We start from the raw sequence: 23215 nt of genomic DNA on the forward strand, positions 1-23215 counted from the left end.
TTTGCAGCGGTAATTTGAAAAGACTTATTTTCTGCTTTTTCTTTTTACTGTATGTTCCTTCTCTCACTTACTTAAACTTCGTTGTTACATTTTCCATGCATTGTGTATTTAAACCAAATACATAAATTATCTTTAAATGTGTGTAAGTTTGAGTACTTCCTATTTTAAAAGCAGGCAGTTCTCTGGCTTTGCATGTTTATCTAAATAAATCAGTCTCTTTTTGACGAAGGATGTTGTGTACGGCTCACTGTATTCACACCTCTGAAGGTAGTTCTCGTATTGGTCAGGTGCCTGTAGTAAGAATGACTGAGTGTCCGATGACTGAGAAAATGCAGCCAAAGGAGAGTACCAAGACTACCACCGACTGCCCCCATGACTTTAAATTTTTTGTACACATGAGGGAGCTATTACGCAGGTCGTAGTTTTACTGGCGTTACAGTACGAAGCAATAGTCCAGATAGAGCAGAAAACCTTTAACCAGTCAGGGGCATTTTGCTAATTTGCAAACATTAAGATACTATTAAGATATTGCCTTTTCACGGGAGTCACCATCAAGAATCCATTGGTGATCTTAAACTGGTTACAAAAACCTCTTGCTCTTTAAAGTATTGCAGGATCTGCATTAATAAAACCAAATACATTTTTTTAAAGTTCTACTTTACCAAACCAAATATTTCTATTTGTCTTTTTTTTTTTTTTTTAATTTTATTTGCTCTGGTGCATATATTCAATATTTCTGTCTGACACTTTTAACATTTTTTAAATATATACACATATTGTGTATGTGTGTGTATGTGTGTGCGTGTGTATTATATATAACACGTTAAATTCAAAATATTTGCAAGAACTTGTTTGAATATGGGCTTTTTTTTTTCTGGTAGAACACTGTAAAATTGCAGTGTGTTTTTTTGTAAAAACTCAATTAAGATATTCAGCCAATATCAAATATAAATTGAAAAAATACAGTTAAAAGGAGCAGACAGGCATTTTGACCTCTTCGGGCTGAACATCCACTGGTGGCTCTTCTGGTCCTGGCAGCTGACCTTTGCCACTGTGTCTGGGTGTGAGGTGGTGAGGATGCGGAGCATCCCAGTGGCGGGTTCTCATCCTGGGGGCAGACAGGTTTTCCTCTGTTTAGTCAATGTAGAGCTCGACCCCGGGGGTCCTGACCTTTGCAGGGGGACTCTTGGATTCAGGAGCAGAGGCACAGGTAACCTCGCTGACGGTGATTTAGCTTAAGGAACTACTTCACCTTTAGCATCGCCTCCTGACTATGTCAGGACAGATAGGGGAGAGTCAGGTGGAACTGCCACTACGGATCTGAATGTCTCCTATTTCGACTCTAAATGATAATGATTGCGATGATAGCATTTGGCCCCACATTCTCTCCCACAGGGACTGAACAGCAAAGTGATGAATTTATGTTCAAACAATATTACAGTGAGTTTTTCCCTCTACACAATTTAATCAAAATCTATTATCATGTCCTTATTTCGTGTTTCTTGTCCCACTTTTTGTTCCCATTTTCCCTTTTATTGTTCCACTTTCATAAAAAGAATGAAACGCTTTGTTTTTTTACTGAGTTTATTCAAAGAAATACAGTGTGTTTAATACATTTTATTTGCATCAAGTGAAATGATGCAGCCCAACATGACATCATCCATAAAAAAACATTTACCCTTTAAAACATTTTACTTACATTTATTGTAATTACAATATTTACAAATCAATTCAAAGGATTGTCTCTCAGCATGATTTAAATGGACTTAATTGTTGAAATGATCCTGATGAAAATTATGAAGTGCTGATTTTACATTTTTTAATCATTTTAAGGAGAATCTCACTATAACAATCAATGTTCTTAGTGCATTAGAAATCCCTCTCTTTCAAATGATCATTCATTTTTCTCATAAGGTGCTAAATGTTTGAGGTTTTTGTGAAGGTAAACTGAGAATAAACGTGACAGGCCTCTTCCAGCCAGTGAAAATCACAGTCACGCCAGTAACAATAAAGACAACTGCATTTGAGGACAGTATAGAATCAGTTATATTACAGTCAGAAGAACAGAAGTTTAGTTGTCAGTAGCTGTCAAAGGGCTGGGAGGACACTGAGCTTCTAGTCGCTGTATGGACGGGGGTCTCTTTGAGGTTTTGGCAGAGGAGGGGATGTCGGCGAACACCACTGATCGGCCGTCAGGGCAGAGCAGGACGCTGGAGTCTGCCTCACACTTAGTGGTTCTGCTCGGCCATAGGGCCTCAGCCGGACTGGGCCTGATGCCGAGTCCACCAGGAGAGAGAACCTCTGTGTTTACCACTGATGCCTGACTCATCTTGATCAACATGTCCAACGACTGCTTCCGACTCTCCAACGCGGCCTTCATTGACCTCATCTCACTCTCATCCTCCTCTTCCTCTTTTTTCTCCTCCAGCTCCTCGTCCTCCTCCTCTGTCTCTGTACTGTTGTCCTTAAGACTGCTGTCCTCTCTCGTGCCATGATCACCAGCCAAATCTGTTGAGTCCCTCTTGACTGACAGGTCGAGAGGGCCATCGCTCTGGCGAGCTGTTCGCTCCAGCGCCTGGTGGATGTGGGAGAGCTCGCTGCGGATTTTGCTCAGGTGTTCCCAGAGGTGGCGCTGGACGGGGAGGTCCTCCTTCTCCAGGTGGGAGATTTTGCGCTCAGCCTCTTGATACTCCTGCAAGGCCTTGGAGAGGTCACTCAGGAGAGCAGCCACTGACTCTGAGGCTCCCTCTCCCATCGTCCGGGCAGCAGTCGGGTCTTGGCTATTAGGTCCTCCACATGTCGAAAGAGAGGCTGTTTCAGTGTTGGGACTGGTGAGAGGATCGTTGTACCACAGTTCAGTGGGCCGGGTATGAAGCTGAGAATCCTGTAAACTGTGGATAGCAGTAATTTAGAAACTTTCAAACTGAAAACCTATACAAAAACCTAAACCTGTATAATCTCCACTGCAGCTATTATGACAAAAGTGATGATGATACTCCTACTACTACTCCTTTTGCTAGTCATTATAATTTTTACATTAGTAAAGTAAAATTTAAGAAAATCTTTACCTTTTCTGGAAGAGAAGTTTGTCCGTTGCCATGTTAAGAGTCGATGCAGTCTGAATATTCTTCAGGATGTCCAAAGTGAAGCCCATGGCCGGCTTCTTCTCCACAGGTGCCTCGTGGTTCCCCAGTGGAGCCCCTGTCCTCTTTAGACCCCAGCTTGCTTTGCCTTCCTTGGCTGTAGCCTGCAGTTTATCCCCCAGCCTGTAGCCCTGGTCAGGGGAGTCTCTCTGAGGTGACACCCAGCCGGCAGGGGAGACAGCGGTGGTCCCTGGCCGCAAAGCTGGCACTTTCCACAGATTGACTTTAGGCTGGAAGCCAGACACGGGATTCGCTTCTAGACTGTTTGTGGATGTCTTGAGTGCTTTGCTGGCATCACTCTGACTGGAGGACGGTCCGAACGTGTGCTCACACAGGAATGGGTAGTAGAGACGAGGGGGGATGAGGGCTCTGTCTGCGTGTGTGCCGGAGGCCGGGTGAATTAGTTGAGCGGCTGACGCCAGGAAGGGAAGCTGGGCGAGCTGGGCGTGGGTCTGGGCGGCGACACCTGTGGCAGCAGTGGGAATAGCTGAGTTCATGTAGGAGAAGAGGCTGGGGCTGATGGGATAGCCCACCCCGAGCACCGACAGATTGAGTCCAGTGGGATCCTGGTAATCCACCAGGTTTGGCGGAGGAGGGTAACAGGGAATTGAGTTACTCACTCTGTGCTGAGCTCCTTCTGATTTGGCCTTACTGTGGCTGGATGTTAAGAGCCGCCACTGCTCTGACAGCAGCCCAGGAGCTGTTAGACAAGTCTTGGAAAGCTTATAGTGTTTCAGCTGGGCCTCTACTTCTACCGAGCGTGCTCGTAAAAGCTGATCTTCTAGGGAGAGCATGTCAGCCATCAGAAGCTCTGATTCTGGCTGTTTGGTTTTCTTGGCAGCGTACTCTGTCGCGTCTCCTCTGCTGCCGCTGTCTTTCGTCAGCCTGGTGATCTCTGCTCCCTCGCTTCTTCCTCCCTCCTCTTCATCTTCTGCTCCCTGGCTCTCCCTGTCTTCTCCTTCCTCCTCCATGTTCCTTCGCTGTCTCTGTCTCTCCTCAGTCCTTGTTACCTGCTCTAGCTCATCTTTCCCAGTAGCTTGGAGCCCGTGTGCCTGCTGAAATGGTCGTAGCTGATCTGGGTGCAGGATGTTGCCTTTTTTATAGGGCCAGTCTGACTCTATGAGCAGAGAAAGGGAGTTCTTACACAGGCTGTACTTCATGTGGTTGTAGAGGTGAGACTTCTCCATGCAAGTGAACGGACACTGGAAGCATTTGTAATTGTAGGGCTTGCCCCATGGCCGGGGAATATAGTGAGGTTTCTTAGGCTTGCGCTCCTTGTGTTTGCTGGCAGATGTCACTTTGCAAGCGTCGTCCTTCGACATGATTGAGTCTGGATATTTTATAAAGATTTTCTGATTGTTTTGAAATTATGATAATTCAAGATAGATTTTTAGATTTTCTATCTTTTGTGCCAGGGTACATTTCACCTGCCGCAGGTTTTTCCTCAGTTTTGTAGGTGGGTGGGGAAGAAAAAGAACATTCTCTCGATAAAAGTAAAGCCGAATCTGTGGAGAAAACACAAGACAAGTTTGTATGAATGAAACTGCAGAACATCAATGGATCAAAAAAAGATCGAAAGATTAGGTATTTTATCTTTTGCCTTTTGTTCTTTGTGACTCTGAAATAGGAGACAGCTTGCAGAAATTAAGTTCTGTGCGAAATCCAAATATCCAAGATAAAGTTGTGTGTGCACTGAAGGGTGGTATATATATCATTATGCACATATGTGTATTATGACGGCACATTTGTTGTCTGCCTAAGATGAGGGTTGCCACTAACCTAACTGCAGGGAGGCCCATGCTGCTCTGTTCTCACTGTACCTGCCACTACTCATTAGTTCCAGTGCAGTACAAGGCACTAGCAGGGCCCAGGGCTGGGGGGCAAATGCAGCGGTCACAGGGGACTCTGCACCTGTGCAGGGCGCCCTCACAACTCTCTCAGGCCTACTTGAGTTTAGGGGACGGCCCCTTGGAGGCCGGCTACAGGCAGGACACAGCCAGGCTGAGGGCTGTGTAGGGGCGGGTATGGAAGGGAGAGGAGTTGGGGGTTTGAGGCCTGGTTCCTAATGAGAGCCTGGCATCATGCCTATAGGGCGTCATTAGTGCCAGGACTGGGATCTGGGTCAGGACATGGTGCATAAGTTCAACTGATCTCCTGTGCTTTGTCTCATCTTACTACCTCTCATTTGGAGTTGGGTCATACTTTGTTACTTGATAAGCAATAATAGCATGGATTAAGAGAGCATCCATTGTAATTATAATACTTTTAAGTGATAAATTGTACACGAAAGTAATTTAAAAAGCTTTAATTATTATTATGGATGATTAATTTATTACTTGTGTCATATAAGAGAGGCCACAAACCTCTCATCACCAATACATTTTATGATGAACATTTTAATCCATTTATTGTTTTTAATATTATTTTATTTTGTCTTTCTTCCATTAGTGAAATGTGTGGTAAATAGCTTATGATGGATAATTAATTTATGACTTTTAGCATTTTAAGGTGATGTACTATTTGCACATTTCAATTAACTCATAACTCTTTGTGTCCTAGAAATTTTCTCTCCTGTTCTCTCTCTTTCTACTATTCTATCTCTACCGCCCTTCATCGTTTTATATCTTAAAAGACAGGAATTCCAGGACAGTAGTTTAATTAATAACCCTCTCTTCTAATCCCCCAAAATAAATTTAAATACCCAACATTGGTTTTTTTCATCAGTTAAATTACAGAAACTTTCTGATCCTATTATTCTTTAAGCCAAGCCGGTGGGATAACCCTGCGGTGAAAGAAGATGTGAGGAAGAGTGTGCTCCTCAATTTAAAACACTCTGCTTTGAGGCTTTTATTTTGTCTTTTTCCCCAGGTCTTTTCGAAGATGAAAGTCTGTGTGATGTTCAGGGTCCAAGCTGAGGTAAAAATAAACTTCCCCAACCGTTCCTTTTCTGTCTTTCACAGACTTCTCATGACAAAAATTTGAGATAAAGGCCAGTGAAGCAAACACAGGTGATGGATGGCCTGTTATGCTGAGAGACAGTGGACAACCTCATCAATAAAACCCCCAGCACAAAGGGTGATAATGAAAGACACAGTGAGTCTAACACAGGATGGCAGGCTGTTGCCAACTGTTCTCCCAACTGGACCCTCAGAATTGGCCCGTTAGTGGCGGACCATTTGATTGGCTCACTTGTCTGCCCCGGGGCTCTGACCTGGGCTTTGAGCTCATAATGGAGCCTAACAGCTGCTGCTACGAGCCAATCAATAAAAATCATTTTTACAGTAGGATTTTTTCCCCTCTTCTTGCCACTGCTATCCGCTTGACTCTCCACTGACTCTGCACTTTGCCCCCCCACCCTCACTGCCCCATATCCAAACCCTGCGGTCTTGTTTTAAGCTTTTAGGGCTGATGATCAAACAAGCCTCACCGCTTGAACATCTATTGTTGCAATTAAGGAGGTTCACCACAGTAAAAGCTCTGACAAGTTACATGCAACAGCAACCACACCACTGACAGCCTACGGGACAGGCTATTTGTGCAGTAAGTCAATGCAGACAAGGACTGTAAATAAAAAATGTTTCAGGTTCTTGGGTTTTATAAATACATGCTTGAAATTAAATACTTTACCTATGATCAGAATGATTTGTTGGTCGTCTCCCTCTAAAAAAAAGATCCTGTAAAAGAAATCAATTTTATTGTCATTTATCATCATAGTTTTTTGTTTGCTGCCTTTTCAATATTTTCCTTTTCAATATAATAGGCTTTTCTTGATATTGCAATCAAAAAAAATTTTCTACAAACACAAGCATCAAATTTATTGCCTTTATAAATAGAAAAGTTATTTACTGGCATTTAAATTTAATTTAGCACCAGATGATGATAAATGAATGCAAGTTTTCTTAATATAGTATTTCAATAACGAATAAATAACTGTAATAGGCATCAAAACTACATTTTATAATGCTATGAAAATGTGTGAATTTAGTGAGAATTCAGTTTAAATTTTGAATTCACAAATAAATAATTTACGCTCCATTATATTTCATATAATCATATCAATCTGTGCCCAGATTTAATCTCAGAATCACATAATTACGTTTTGAAAAAAAAGCCCACAACCCAACCTCATGCTTCTATGTTTTAAAAACTACAAAGCACAAGCCGTGCGGTTGAAAGTAAAGCAAGCAAACGTGTGCAGGCGAAGGCGCCATGTAGCTGGGCCTCTTCCTGCGTTCTTTTGTTGAAATCTCGCCTAATCTTCGCAAAACTGACCTGCTCGCGTGCCACGAGCTGCACCAAAGTAGGGAAGAAATGGGATGAGCCGTACCTGGAGAGCGCGCCGGTGAGGCTGGCCGTCGCTCCTCCGCAGCGGCACCGAGAGGGCAGCGCTCAAATGGGAGCGCAGCAGCGAGTGTGGAGATATATATTGACTGGGAGCACTGCCCGGAGGCACTACAATACAGCAGACCCCCCCTCCCCAACGCCTCTATCCCACCATCCCACCCCCCATTGTCAAACGTGGTCTCTACCTTGCAGCCAGGATGCAATATAACAACTTAAACAATATTGGCAAAGGTTTGGCTGGTGGTGGCTCCTCGTTATAACGGAGGGTAGAGATGGCATTTGTCCGGGTTATTCTCTTCATTATGAGGTTGCCGGTAACTGACCGGAGTTCAGCCTTCTTATTGCACCAGCACAGTCTTGCTTTTCTGTGCTGACTGCTGAAGTCTAGCTTTCGTTTTCACTCTTTTAAAACGAGGCTTTTTAAGAAAAAGAAAAAAGAAAAAAAAAAGAACATAAGAATAAAAACCTCCTGAAAACCAATTTGTTATTTATAATGTCATGTTTTCAATCAAATTTCACTTGTCAAAGGAAAATATCTCATGATGAGAAACATATGAATATGAGAAAATGCTCATAATAGGATGGTTTCCATCTAGTTATCCATGAGATAACTGGACCTAAAGCAAATGAACTATTTCACTAAGAAACAAACTTTTTTGTTGTAAAAACAAAAGCGAGAAGGGAAAGACTGAAGAAATCAATCTGAAGAATGATAAGAGGAATATTCCTCACGTCTCTAAGATTATTTGACGTCTTGCAATTCTCTCATCTTTCTTTGTGATTTGCATTGCATTACCTCCATGACACATTAGGAAACATTTATTGAACATGTTTTTTTTTTTTTTACAAGGTTTTGTTTTGTTTGTTTTGTTTTTTTTTAGAGTTAATGTGTTGCAGTTAATGAAAATCAAACAAAGCACAAGATAAAACAACTATACAATTTGTCTGATTAGTGCTGGGTTTTTTATTCTATACCAACAGAATTGGGTCCGTGATATTTAAATCAAAATTTAAATCAATTTTTGATCATTTTCTTCTTTCAAATTTGTTGATTTAGAGTTCTGTAATTACAGTAATGGGATTAGAAGAATGCTGTGCATTTCTGTGGTCTGTCTAACGTAGGAGTGTTTGATATAGCTGGGTGATGCAGGTAGAAGTGTGTTTTGAGGTGGCTGGGAGTTCTCTGCTTCACTTCACCTGCATCCCCAACAACAGACAGGCAGTCGGGTGTTGAAGGGTGCAGGGGGAGGGGGGGGGTTGGCATTTGAAGCAGCCTCCCTCAGAAGGAAGTGATTAGTGCAGTGGTACAGGGCACTGGATGGGTTACTGACATGAGCTTCAAGATCATATCCACAGGCAATGAATGACATATGTCTCTTCTGACAGTTCAGACTCACTTCTCTTTAACTCTTACTCTTTCTTTGTCGTCTTCCACTTCACCCGTCCTCTTTATTCATCTCTTTGTCTCCCGCTCACTCCTCTTCTCCTACTCTTCCTACTTCTGTCCTATGTTGTCCTCCTCTAAACCTAACCTCAACTTTTCAATTTCCGCTCCCTCTTTTTCTTCCTCCCTCCAACCCTGGCTTTCTTAGCCTTTGGCGGACTTTGGGTCAACTCCAGGTTCTTCATTTCTCTCCCCTGGCTGGGTGGGAAGCGCGCATGCGAAACCCTTTGAGAAATGTCAGTGTCCATGTGCTGTTAAAGTCGGGGGCCCTTCACAAGCCATTAGGCCCCCTGTCACACCGAGGCACCCGAATGGAGACTGACAGGCCACTCCATAGAGCCTAACCATCTGTACCAAATGTGACAGCAGGGGAAAGAGGATGTCTGGTAAATCAGGAGGAACGACAGGAGAGCACTATGACATGGAGGAGCAAGCAGTGACGGAAGAGAGGCAAGAGAAAGATCCTCTTCTTCTTGAAGCACAGGCACATGGGAGATGATGTCAGTTTTTTTTCCCAGAGAGTAAGAAACTGTTTTTTCTCAAACTACACAGACACTTGGGAGACGGTGTCGGTTTCCTATGTTAAGTGTAAATGTGTTAAGGACTGTGTTGAGGACTGACTCCTTCAGTGCGTCACTTCCATCAGCCTCTTTGTTGTCGGAGCCTGTTCTGGTTTGGGGAGAGGTCGCTGGAATTAGAGATGCCACATGAAGTCGAACATTATTGATGGGACACAACGATCTCTTGCAATGATGTTTTCAAATCTAAATTCTAGCAAAGATCTAAAGATTTCAATAGATAAAAAAAATATGCCATGCTGGATGAAAAAAAGGTTAAATAAAATGTGTTTATAAAAATAACTTAATAAAATATGTGACGTTGTACAGTGTACAGCTACAATGTGAGAGCCACTGGGAATATGAGGGTTTAAAACGTTAAAGTAGATTAATATGTGATGTTACCCCCTGAATGTAATTAATTGTGAAACACAAAAATGCTACTACATTACTTGTAATATATCCACATAGCTTCTAAGTGATTGCTACACAGTACATGTACACAGTAGCTGTGTATGAAAGGGGATATTTTGCAGAGTGTTCACTTGGCCAAGCGGGTTTTTTCTTTAACTTTGTGTTTATGTTTTCTGTTTATTTAAAAAAAAAAAAATTAAGATAGCTGCACCTTACTCCTAAATTAACAGATAAGTTGACACACAGCCCAGCTCCCAAAAACTTTTGCGTGCTCAGTTGGCTTCAAGCTGCAGTGTTTACCTTCACGGGGAAAAGTAGAAATTTGAAGAGGCTGAGTCTTGCAGTGCGAGCACAGAACTCTCCTGGCGAAGTGAGAGAGCTGAGGGTCCTTATGGAGCGGCATCTGGGGAGGCTGACAGGAGCACTCTATTACCACTCAGAGAAACGAACCCGAGGGCTGCAACAACACCGCTACCAGGGAGATCCAGCTGTGCAGATGCCTCCAGACACACACACATAGACACACAGCCAAACCCATGCAAATCGAGGGAAATCTTCAACGCACACGTGCACCCATCATTCGACAGGATGGACTATATGGTGCAATAGAAAGATATATAGTTAGGAATTAACATGACTGAATAGAGACCTCAGACCCAGGCTGAGTCTTCCGCTGTTGCCACTGCCTGTGTTTTAGGCCTGAGGTGGAATAGCTAACAGCTCCTCTCTTAGCCTGCGCTGCTGGGCACATTAACTAAACTCATATCGCTCTCAGCCACTATCAATTATTCACCACCCCGCCTCCCCTCTTTCCCCACGATTTCAAAGGAGAGAACAACTCCAACAGCCATTCTCAGCTTCACTAACACACAGCCACAGTGACAAAACAACCTCATGCCTTTGTTGGCTTCCTTTGGTTTTCTTTAGCACCCAGTGTGTTTTATGACTTCAAGTTATCCTTATAATCTTAATAGTCTTTAACATGCTAATAACTGTCTTACATCATTGTTGCAATAATACACTATATACACACTGTAGGTGCTCCATGTATAATTGAGTTTGGGTTCTTTTTCACAACGTTGGAGCATATATATAAAATTTCTGGTGGTTTTTGCTTTTTCTTCCAGGCACTCCAGCAGTCCTGGAGCAAGTGGAGCTTCAGTATTTTGCTTAAGGACACTTCAGCAGGACAGGGGCTTGCCAACAGAAGCTTGAACCCACGGACAACAGCTTTCTCCCGAACTCAAATTTGAATGGTTATGGTCTTTTAAAAATTGTTAAAGGTGTTAGCGGTGCCTCACATGTACAGTATGCGACTGCTGTGCAAACTGGAAACAAGGGGGAAAAGGTTGAGAAAAGCTCAACTTTGTGCAAACATCCTAAAGCGCCTGCCAGGCAGGAGCAAATCGCAGTCATCTTGATTCCAGCGGAAATGGAAGCACCAAGTTGTTCACTGCTCCACTCCACTACGCAAAGGAGCTTTTTTACACTTTTTTTTTTTTTTACAGTTTTTAAACTTTAGACAAGATGGAGGAAAAGCTGATTGTCACTGTCACGGGCTTCCCAATCCTCTACCACTTGTCTTTAATGAGTTGCAGGGGCATTAAAAAGAAGAACAACATGCTACAACACACCCCCAGAGCTACTGATTCATGAGAGGCAAGATATTGCAGCTACTTTGTATCCATGTGTGAACGCACGTGAGTCTCCGCTGGTTGCCTGGTATTCTCATCGCAACAGGAAGTCACTGCTCCCAGCCAAGAAACAGTCCCACATATAAACCACGTGTTAATTAGTGAGCTTTTGAGGTGCTGGTATCTGGACTTTGTTAACTTCGGACAGAGCAAGACTCCCGCTTACTGAGGCATCATTTTTAAGGGACAGATGTACAACTGGTATCGATCTAATGAGCTATCTCTCAACAAGTTAGTGAATAAATGTATTTCCCAAAACTATTTCTTTAAATGGTTATTGTTGCCTTTAAAGCTATATCAGACCCTCTCTCCAAAAGTCCTGACAAAATAGTCAAGTGTCCTTTTCTGAGGTGAATTGCCCCCACAGTATGTCAGGGAACAGTGCTGGGAGCACACAGTGAGACATTTTCAGCTTCACACTTAAATGAACACACACAATTATACAGAGGAGAGCTTGACAAACACTGGCCTTTTTCCAAGGTGAAAATGCAGCCTTCAAAGTGAGCTGGGTTGATAGCTGAAAAGGGCAGATGTCAACGTTCAGTCAAGACGGGACGTATGAATCGTTGGGTTTTTCTCTGCAGATATCTGCGCCCTTCTCGCGGTCTAAGCATCAGATATGGATGCAGCTTTGATGGGGAATCATTAGGTGAGAAGGGCTTGTTGTTGTTGTCTGTCTCTCAGAGGCAATCATTTGGAATGAGATGCAGCTGATGCCCAACATGCTTATCATCCATATATCTGTGATTGTGATTAGAGGTGGAGTTCACACCAGCGCCTGTGCTGTGAGGTAGCTGACAGGAAGCAGCTGGTGCCTCGGTCGCCCGCTTTTTCACTCATCGTCTCAGTCTCCGCCCCGCATTTTCACCAGCTGCCCCCCACCCCAGACACACCCGCAGGAGGCGGGGTGTCTCTCGCCAAGGCACCTGTGGGTGTCACCTGATGGGGGGAAAAGCAAGTGGAAATGAAAGGAAGCAGCCGATTCTGTCAAAGCACATCAGGACTGCTGTCCATCACGGTGCTGACCTTCAGGGTGTGTGCGTGCGTGTGCATGTGTAAGTCTATCAACAACTGATCCAGTGTGTGTGTATAAGTATGTGCATATTAAGTCACTGACCCACAGGGAGTGTATGTGAGTGTGTGCATATGTTTGTTCATCAATGCAGGGTGTGTGAGACCATGTGTGTACATTAGCGCCTTGATCCCAGTGAGTGAGTGTGTCTGTAAACACATAGACCTTGAGGGTGTGTGTGTGAGTGTGTGTGTGTATCTGTCTATCACAGTGCAGTGATCTGTATGAGATAGCTGCAGTAGCTGGTAGGTCATTGACAACCATCGACTCCTAAAACCGAAGCTCCTGACCTCGCTCAGTATCCTCACTTTGAGTTCTGACAAATTCCCAAAGTGCAAAGTATCCGTTACCCATCAAACATGTCCAGAATCTGGACACTAATGCACAGCAAATGTCCATATGTGTTGGGACCACAGTACCAGCATGTCCTTTTGCCGCGACTAGGGCTTTATTCCCTCAGCAACAGGGGTCAGAGCAGTACCACACTCTTGGGACCAGGGACTAGAGGATGGTGTCAGTCAGTTTCCCAGCTGCAGCCATCCCCCCCATGTACACCCCAAAGCCAGTGGCCCCTCACCTCCCCCTCATCACCATCTCTGGGTTTGACTGAGGATGGGTGTGGGCAGCAGCAGGGAGAGAGAGACAGAGAGAGAGAGGGAGCGAGAGGCTGCACTGTGCTGCTAACTCCTGGAGGACGGCTGTTCGGCTCTGGCTGTCCAAGCGGGAGGAATTGAGGGAGACAGGGACCAAAGCCCGTCAGCTCCATCCCTTAGGGTGCCTTGGCCTCCCAACTACAAGTCCATGTTTTAGCAAACCATATGTTCACCCTCTCCCCCACCCAACCCCCCTCCAAGTCCACCCCCACCCAGTTAGAAAATAAACAAGTCAGGAAGCCATAGCCAGAGGGAAGTCTTGTTTCCCTCTCACTGGCTGTCGTTCTCGTGTATTCTCACTGCCGCTTGTAGACTCTCCTCTCTCACATCCCATGATTTGGAGTTGTGATGCACAGTAGCTGAGTAATGGAGAATGTGTCATATCTTTCTATGTTTTTGTAAAGTGTCTTTGTATTGAGACCCTCCTTTTCCTGTGATTTTTGAATTCTCAACCGAGAAATAAGGACTTTCGTCACCAAGTACTGAAAACAGTCTATAGGTTGGAAATGTAACTTAGATACAGTATGTAAGTGTTGGTGCCAAAACTCAGATATCTTATCATTACGAGTGTCGTTATACTAAACAAGACTAACAAGACTAAGCCATGGTAGTGCCCCTTTGAGGATGTACTTAGGCACAGCGATGCTTTGAGCTAAATGATAATGTCATCAGGCTAAAATCCTGATGTTCGGCAGGTATCATTATCACCATCTTAGTTTAGCATGTTAGTATGTTAACATTTGATAATTTGCACTAAGCACAAAGTACAGCTGAGGTTGATGTTGTTTTGCCGGTTTTTGGTCATAAAACAAAATACTGGACAAACAAAGAGAAAACATGCTGCTGGTGCTAGAGGAAAAGTCAGGGGATCATAAATTAGTTCGGATTTATTCTCTGGGCACCACGGATATTTACCAACTTGACCAAATTTCATGGCGTTGAATTTCAGCAGTTGCTGAGATATTTCAGTCTGGGCCAGACTGGTGGACCGACCAACCCACATCCCCAGACCCATGCTGCTAGTATGGCTAAAAATTTTGAACCAAACCCAGCTGTAGTATGTCCTCTTAGATGTGACATATCATGCATTGTAACTCTTTTGCTTTTTTATGCATTAGAAATAATGCTAATCTGATAACGGAACCGTTGCTCTCTCACTTACAATAAACTTCAACGATCCATTCCGTATTTTTAATTCAAAATGAACCAAGTTGTCTGGTTCTGTTTTCCAGGGGATGAATGAAAGACTGTCCAAACAGATGGGCAGTGTGTGTACAAGGTCCGCAGAGTCAGTCAGTCCTCCCTTTGGGCAGAGAAATTTTCCAGAGATGGACAGCTGTGCCCAGGGCAGGGCATATAGGAAGTGAAATAACACACAGCATTTATGGCTCCCTCAGGGTCTTGCAACTCAGTGACCTGGCCATCCTGCAGCAGACAGACAGACAGTTGGCTGTCCAAAGTTTTTCACAAGGTCAGCCACCATTCATCCCAGTTTTAGGTTTACAAGATGACTTGGCAAGCAGATTATTGTTTTGTTCGACAGAATTGTACTGCTCATTTCTCACTTACTGTGCTGAACGTAGAGTAATGGAACTCGAGGTTTCCGTGACATGTTCTTGTATTATGTCCGACTATCTATTTCACATCTTTGCCTGTAAAACGTTCACGTTCAAGCCTATTTGTGTAGCACCATTCCTTTTTGACATTTTTCCCTTATAGGAGAGTTCACAATAGAGATACAGACAGAAAAGACAAGAAAAAGGGGATGGGGGATGATATGCCACAAAGGTCCCCGTTCAGAATCGAACCGCAGATGTTACAATTATACGGTACACAAATGCCAGGACGCTCCATGTATTAAACCAAGCACACAGCAACAGAAAAGAAGGAAGAAGAAAGAAGAAAACAAGCACTTAAAACAGCATAGCGACAAACAAAAGAGACAAAAAAAAAAAGTAATATACTATAATGTTGATCGGCTATGAATAGCTTTAGTCCAGTGCACATACTGGTCTATAGACCATCTCTATGTAATGTTGCACATAAGCTGTGAGTTTACCTGGTCTAATATTGCAGTAATTCAAGTGTGATTTTGGATTAGAACAAGCCTGGCTGATCTTGTGGAATTTTGACATCCTGATCACATCTGTATAGATTTTGTCCTCATTGCTTTTGTCAGGGGCTTGGTAACTCCCACACACACACACACACACACACACACATACACATACTCACAAACATGGACAGGCATAGTGACATGACAGCCTGCCTCACTGACTGGTCCATTGAGTCATCAGTGACCTTCCGTGGGATTGGAGTTGCCAGGCCAATTGACCAAATCACTGATCTTTAAAAGCAGCTCTGTGGTGGGGGTGGGGTGGGGGTGGGTACCACTAAACACACACACATTGACACACACGCACCCACACACACTCCATCCACCTCACTTTCTAATCAAGGAGCGGGCAGGCAGGACTCTGGGTCGCCACAGCGACACTAACAAGAGGCGACAGCTCCTCAGCGCTCGGGGCAACGACCAGCTCGGCTGTCGAGACCACGGAGAGAGTCCGCCAGGCACGCACTGAGGCAAGGTTTGCTGTTTTGGGAGGAGGAGGAGGAGTAAGAGGAGAGATGGAGGAGGGGAAGGGGAGGACAGGGAGCGAGCTGGTGGTGTAGATGCATGGGGAGTTAATGAGGAAGCATGAATCTGGGACTTGATACACGCTGACTTCCTCTTTTGATGCAGTCACTCACTCACTGTCTTTGAGTGCACATGTACACATTTTTTACACAGTTTACAATTTTGAATAGAAAGACACACAAGTCGACACACAAACACAAGCAGAAACACACACGCAAGCACAGAAATTTTGAACTGACGTGCACCCTCACCAAGCCATCCAGCCCTGGGGCCTACTCAGAGAGTGCTGTTTCCCCCTCCTGCCCCACCCCCCCCACCCCCCCATCTCCTCTGGAACACAGTTTAACTTCTGTCATTTAGATGAAGCAAGTGAGTCAGTCTTGCAGTGGCGAGAGGATGTGACAGGCCGGTAATGGACAGGACAAAGAGGGGATTTATGAAGTATTAGTAAACCTTAATAATTCACCACACGAAAGACCCCGGGAGTCCCCCAACCAACCCCCTGTCTCTGTCTCTCATCCCAGCTCTGACATCCTTTGGATCGCTTTCTCTCTCTGTCACAGCACCTGCTAACAGTCAAAGTCAAAGACAAGAAATCCAGAATGATCTCAGCTGACTGACAATATCATGTAGGACATTTTTTCTTTAATCTCTTGACCTTGCAATTGACAGAAAACCACAGGAAATCTAATATAATAAATATTCTTCAAAAGTGACATTTAAAATTTCATTAATCATATTGTTCCGATAGGTATTGAATTATGCTTCTCAATGAGAACTCAGGCTGGATGAGTTCTGACAGTAGTTGAGAAAAGAGTCTCACCACAAAGTGCATTTAGTAGCTGTAGCTGGAGTTTTCAATCGATCTTCATCAGCAGATGAAGTTTACCCCATGATTTGTACGGATTTGTAGATGTTGAAATTTTCTTTTTTTTTAAGTTCTTTTACAAAATGGTTTCCACTGATCTAATGTTTACTCCTAGGTATTGTGATGTGCCAAAAACGAAAAAACACTCCTATTCCTCTGCAGACAACACCAAGCTGTGAGCCACACAATAATAGTAAAAAATCTAAAAAATATTTGAATCAAATAATCAAAGAGCTTTCGATATGAGTGCTCAAGGGAAGGGGAGTCCCATTCACATCTGAATATTAAACAAGACTTAAACCACTGTGTGGTTTACAGCCACACAGTGGCTGTGAGTAGGCACAGCGGTGCTTAGCACTAAATTAGCATTGCCAACATGCTGACAATGACAATGGTACCATACTAATGTTTAGCAGGTATTATGTTTCCCATGTGCCCCGTTGTAGCTTGGTGTGTTGGCATGCTAAACTTTGCTAATTAGCATTAAACACAAAATAGAGCTGAGGCTGATGTGACTGTCATTAGTTTTTTCACTTATTTAGTCATGAACCAAAATGTTGGACAATTTGAAACTTTGACCTGATGGTGGCGCTAGATGAAGAGGGATCCCCAAAGTGATTACAGGTCAACCTGAGGGGGGCATAATCGTCTGTACCTAATTTCATGGCAATCAATGCAATAGCTGTCACAACTTTTCACCAAAAAACAGAAATGCCAACCTCATGGTGGCACTAAAGAAAAAGTCGGGGGTTCACCAAAGTCAATAGGCTTCATCCTCAGGGAAACATCGATGTCGGTACAAAGTTTCATGGCAGTTCATGCAATAGTTGCAGGGATATTTTAGTCTGGACCAAAGTGGTGGACTGAAGGGTTGGACTAATAGACTGACAGCTTGACTTTGAAATCCCTGTAGCCAGGTGCTAGTGTGGCTAAGAAAGTCTAAAATATTTATATGAGTTTATGTGAGCACATATGAGTCTGAAGGGGACAGGAGGAGCAGGCATTCATATCTGTAGATTAAAAAATGAGGTCATGAGCAAGTGGTAACTTCACTGTCATGATTCGGTCTCCTCTCTCACCTGTCTGGGAAGCAAACAAAAGAAGAACAATAGTCACGGTCTCAAATTTGGCGTTCCTACTCCGTCCAATTAACCCTGATCAGAGTTTAGCAGGTCACAATCGGTCAGACAGGATGCCTAAAGGGGAAACACACACACAGATATCCCTACACACAAATCTCCATCGCAGCTGCTCCAACGTGGGTCCATCACCAAACAAGCAGCGTGGAGTTAATTCCCTCTCTCAGCAGCCATCTCTGAGACGACTGCAGTCATGGCTGTGAGTGGCAGGCATAGTCATTAGATCCCTAGATACCCCCACTGGCTGCTCTTTTTACCCTCTTTTGTGTGTGTGTGTGTGTGTGTGTGTGTGTGTGTGTGTGTGTGTGTGTGTGTGTGTGTGTGTGTGTGTGTGTGTGAGTGTGTGTGTTTGTGTGCGTGTGTGTGCTGAGTGGTGGTAGTGGGGGGATTACAGGAGAGCAGTGATGGGTGTCAGTGCCGAGGCCGGGTCCAGCCTGCTGTGGCCTGGTGTGACAGCACTGCTGCCTGACCACCCCACCCCTGACCCCCTCTCTCCTGCCTGCATCGCCCCGAGAGACATGGAGGGTGATGGGGACTGGCACCGCAGGGGCCTCCCTGGCTGGTGCCTTTGCTGGTGGTCTCCGTGGCCTATTAGTGTCTTGCTATGGGCCTGTCAGACTGACAAAACAGGGGCCTGTCAAATTAAGTAGGGGCTGAATATCGGAGATATGTATTCAAACGAACCAAGGGGAGATGGCGGTGGGGAGGGGTGAAGAGAACCAGGATGAGGAAACCACCGGTGCTAATGTCGACACTAAGTGAGAGTGACAGGTTGAGAGCTGATCGGATGGGTAAGGACGGAAAGGGAGAAAAAGAGAGAGAGAAACAGTAACAGTAGTTGATAATGGTGGTGTGGTTGTCCTGAGGAGACTTATTAAGTGCCAGTCCAGACAGAGCCAGACAGCCACCATTCCCAAGGATCTGAACGCAGGCAAACTGCTCCAAGTTTGGCCCGAACAGCTTGGAGTTACAAGCACTTGCACTTAATGAGATCAGACTGATGAGCTCTGTGTGCAGGTGTGTTTCTCTGTATATGCACCAATGAAGCATCCAAAACCCCAAAAGTATTTACTCGAACAATAACTGTTTCCTCTGTTGGCCGGTACCTGTACCCAAGGCTCTGCTGACTTTTTCTGTAAGACATGCGCATAAAAAAAACAAGCATTTATCCGGGCACCGAAGGCATCTTGCACAGTATGTTCATATCATTGCATCGTGACGTACACTTTTTGTCTCTTCACTGTTTGTGTTGCTTCACCTCTCGAGACACATTGGCTCGCCGTGCTTCGGGCCAGGCCATTATGAAGCCATACACAATGTACTTGCAATAAATCTCAACAATATTGTGAGAGTGTTACAAAAACAGCTCAGCTCAGTCACCGCGTGTGGCGTTATCCAGCGACACTGAGAGTTACTGTTTTCAGCTCTGAGAAACACGCTGGTACACAGGAGCAGGTGAAAGATCAGCAGCTGACCAAGCCCTGTGTGAGCGCACGTGTGTGTATATTAAGAGGGGAGCTATGGCAGGGCCTGTGTGTTCCGGGGGAGAGCTGCGACTCTCCTTCTCATGTCGCTGCGCGTTGCTGAGACTGAGAGGCTGATGCACAGTGGCAGCTCCCCCCTCGCAGCCACAGGCCCGCCCAGAGCCACTGCAGATGATAGTTTTAATTGCTTTCAATCTTTCAGGCTAGTCCCTGCCCAGTGGCGCAGAGTGCTTGTGTGGGTTTGTGCATGTGTGAGATGGTGTTTTTCTCTGTGTTTCTGTGTGTCTATACACATATGTGGTGTGTGTTTGATGGATGTGTTTGTCCATTATGAGAGGAAAATTAACAGAGAATTAAGGCCTCGCAGTGATACATCTGATGCACACTTCTGCAGAAGAAGACTGAGCAAAACATATGTTTATCAGACTGCCATGTAAGCGAATGCACAAAAAAGGTGAAAGAGTGGATGATTAAATAGATCCCCCCTTTCCATAAAGGTTACGTGCATTTATAAATAATAAAGTTCAGGGTTTTCATGCAAAGACCTCAAAACACGCACTCACATCCTTAAAAGCATTTGAAACGTGGTGAACTACAAAACCAAATGATCAATAATTCAGAGCGAATGTCGAGATGGCATAACAGATCACAGAAAACAGCTTGCAATTAAAATGACAGTCATTTATTCCATATGTGTGAATTAAATCATTTCCTTACTACTTTCTTTTTGTCATGGCGTGTGCACCCTTTTGTGGTGGAGGGAGACTGGTGGTGGCAGATCGTCCAAAATGACGCAGCCACAACAACTGTGAACTACTCTTAACTTATCTATGAAAAAAATGTATGAACATTTTTATCTTACATGCAGTATATATATATACAGTCTTGTAGTCCTTGATGGCCAGCAGAAAAGTTCACTCGTTCAGGTTCATCTTACTGGGTACAATATGGTTTTACACTGCACACAACCAACCAGTGGCAACAAACAAGAAGCAAAAAAACATGTTGGCTAGACTGTAAGATATACAGTACTTTATATGTATATACTGTACATAAACTTTCACTCTACAAAGATTCAATTCACCTTTTCTTTTTGCTTCAGTTCTTATTACGTCTCTCTTTATTATATTACAATCAATTACAATCAATTATATACAGTACGTATGTGAATGTTTTTTGTGTACACATCATTTAACAACTGTATTGAATGTGCAAACCAAAAAAATGGTGCATAGTTCAACATTTTATTGCATGTTTATATATATATTTGTTTTTTATCTATCAATCTATCTCTCTGCAAATATATTCATGGACATTTTACTGTAAATTACTAAGATTTCTTCTGTCATCACAATTTTTTATGCGTTATTCCTGCATTATTTCTAAAGTTATCAGTACTAACAATTAAAGCTTATTCAAATTATGTCACCGAAATAAATTACAGTAATAACCAGGAAACCAGGGACTAAAGGTTTAATTTTACATTATATAAGACTGCAGAAATTTTTTTCTTTTTTTTTCTTTTTTTTTTTTTTTTAAATCTGTCCAAGCAAAAATGTAGGGAACATTTTGTGTGGTTGAGAAAAGATTGAGTACTGAGTGGAGGTAAAACATGTTCAGGCTTTAATCTGTTGAATTGCTGCGTCTTCTCCCATTCATTTCCAATTTCCATGTAATTCTTTATTATAAAATCCAGACTGTGTTTCTTAAATTTGATGTCTTTGATGTCTGACATTTTTTTAAGTGCACGAGAGATTAATCACATTCTGTCTTTTGGAAATTAAAATGACACAAAGGAGAATGAGAAAAACAAACAATTGACGTTGATTGTTTGAACTTGAAAAATAACAAGGTTCATGTTCAAATTTACGAGACCAAATCTCTCAGCTGACCTAAAATCAATTGTCTCTGAACAGCTTCAGAATATTCCCCCCATGAAACCACAGTACATTCTCCACTGACCTACTGCTGGAAACATGCAATCCATTTACACTGGGGCACATGTACAACAACCCCTTTCCTCCCTGGCTTTCTTTTCACATCTACACAGACACACACACTCGCTTATACACACACAGAACCACACACACACACATCTGGCCGGGGGGTAAATTAACAAACATTCCCACAGAGGCTAATCTCCATCCATTTAGGGGGCTGTAATATTTAATCAGGAGGCCCTGGACCGTCTCCCAGCGCCACACGCTGTGGCACGGCTCATATGTTCAGAGGAGAGGCCAGCCCAGGGGCGATGGAGGGGAATTCACTGCTAAAAGCCACAATGCATTTAACCACAGAGACTCTCACTCTCTTTTACGCTCTGATCCTGCGTTCTTTTGGGGTGGAGGAGGTAAGAAAACAGTGAGATGGGTTAGTAATAGAATTGTAGGTTTAGTAATTCTGGTTGCAATTTGGAATTTTAGTGTCTTTGTTATATGTGGTGCCGACAGTACACGGTGTTAGGATAAGTTCTTCACTTTTGATTTCCGTGTTTGCCAAACAATAATCCCCTGCGCTGTAATAATACAATGCAAAGCCACTTCTAATTGTGTCGCAGTATTATACATTTAACATGGAAATAATCCCTTCTTTATGAATTCACCACATCCCATCATTCTACATTACATCCAAAACAAGAGGTATTTGCAGGGGACACTTGGCAATGTAATTAAGGCAATTACTGCAACTGATGATATTTTTTATTATCAGTTCATTATCAGATATTACCTATTGATTGATTGACTGGTTTACGGTTTAATCTATGTGTTGTCAAAAAAAAGAATGCACTGTACATTTTAAAACCTAAAGAAATGCATATCACAACGATATAAATCTAAGAAAAAAGCTTATTTCAAATTTCAAAAGGTGGAACTGTTGAAAATTTGGTATTTTTCCTCAATAAAGGATTTAAACAATTAATTAAATATCAAAAATTAAATTAAATCAATTGAAAGGGGCACTAGTGATTTGAATTGCACTTTCACAAAGTTTCGGGGAGCCACAAGAGACAGATTTGAAAAAGAAAAGTCAAAATTAATGCAGCAGATGCCGAGATATTTTGACTTTTAGTCCCCAGTGTGAGTAAACCTCCAAAAATGCTGGATCCTACACTTCCCATAATTCAGTGGTGTCTTTTTGATTAGACCCTCTCTGCTCGGTAAACACATCTTTCAAACTCCACAAACCAGTTGTAACACAGACTTTCTGCTACAAATCTGAAGTCAGGGATCCACGTAAAATTGTGGAAAAAGGCTTCCTAAAATGGCCAGTGACAATACAAAGAAAAAAAAGAAGGGGGGCAGTCGAATGCAGAAAAAATGTGGGAGCTTAATCCAGAGTAGTTGCAGGTGTCTTTTTTGTGTTCTTTGTGCCATTTAGTGCCTGTATTTTTGCACATATTTAGCATAATAAGTATTCTCAATTTTGTGCGTTGGATGGCTTGCTTTCTTTTTACTTTGTAAAAATTTGAAGTTGCCAAGTCCAGGGCAGGAATTTTTTCAGACATGACAAAGCTCCCCCAGAGTACCCCTAATGAGTAGTAAACTGACTTCACTTGTAAAATTTGTGTACTGCTCCTTTAATTTCTTGTTAGTTGAGGAATCAGCTAATTGAGTAATCGTCTTAGCACTAAATGTACTGCAACGAAACCTTTAAAATTACTTTTCATATGTCATAAAGGTATTATTTATTACAGGGCTGTTGTTTTATCAGGTATTCCTCTTACTCTGTCCGACCCCTGCACACACACATTGTTTCAGCACT

General features: G+C 43.2%; 1 protein-coding gene across 1 annotated transcript; it reads right to left on the bottom strand.

The window, feature by feature from the left end:
* Positions 1-1757: 1757 nt before the first annotated feature.
* Positions 1758-4505, bottom strand: prr35 (proline rich 35). Its single transcript, XM_040135742.1, has 2 exons — positions 3069-4505; positions 1758-2891 (listed from the first exon to the last, which is right to left on the bottom strand). Exons 1-2 carry the CDS (start codon positions 4463-4465, stop codon positions 2072-2074), a joined length of 2217 nt encoding a protein of 738 aa, XP_039991676.1. The 5' UTR covers positions 4466-4505; the 3' UTR covers positions 1758-2071.
* Positions 4506-23215: the final 18710 nt, after the last annotated feature.

This window comes from Xiphias gladius, chromosome 9 (genome assembly GCF_016859285.1).
Source record: "Xiphias gladius isolate SHS-SW01 ecotype Sanya breed wild chromosome 9, ASM1685928v1, whole genome shotgun sequence".
In the NCBI taxonomy this organism is placed as follows: Eukaryota; Metazoa; Chordata; class Actinopteri; order Istiophoriformes; family Xiphiidae; genus Xiphias; species Xiphias gladius.

Coding starts and splice junctions, on each gene's coding strand:
- prr35 (XM_040135742.1), bottom strand. CDS start 4,465: ATGTCGAAGGACGACGCTTGCAAAGTGACATCTGCCAGCAAACACAAG. Junction 2,892..3,068: donor AAACTTCTCTTCCAGAAAAG/GTAAAGATTTTC, acceptor TGCTATCCACAG/TTTACAGGATTCTCAGCTTC.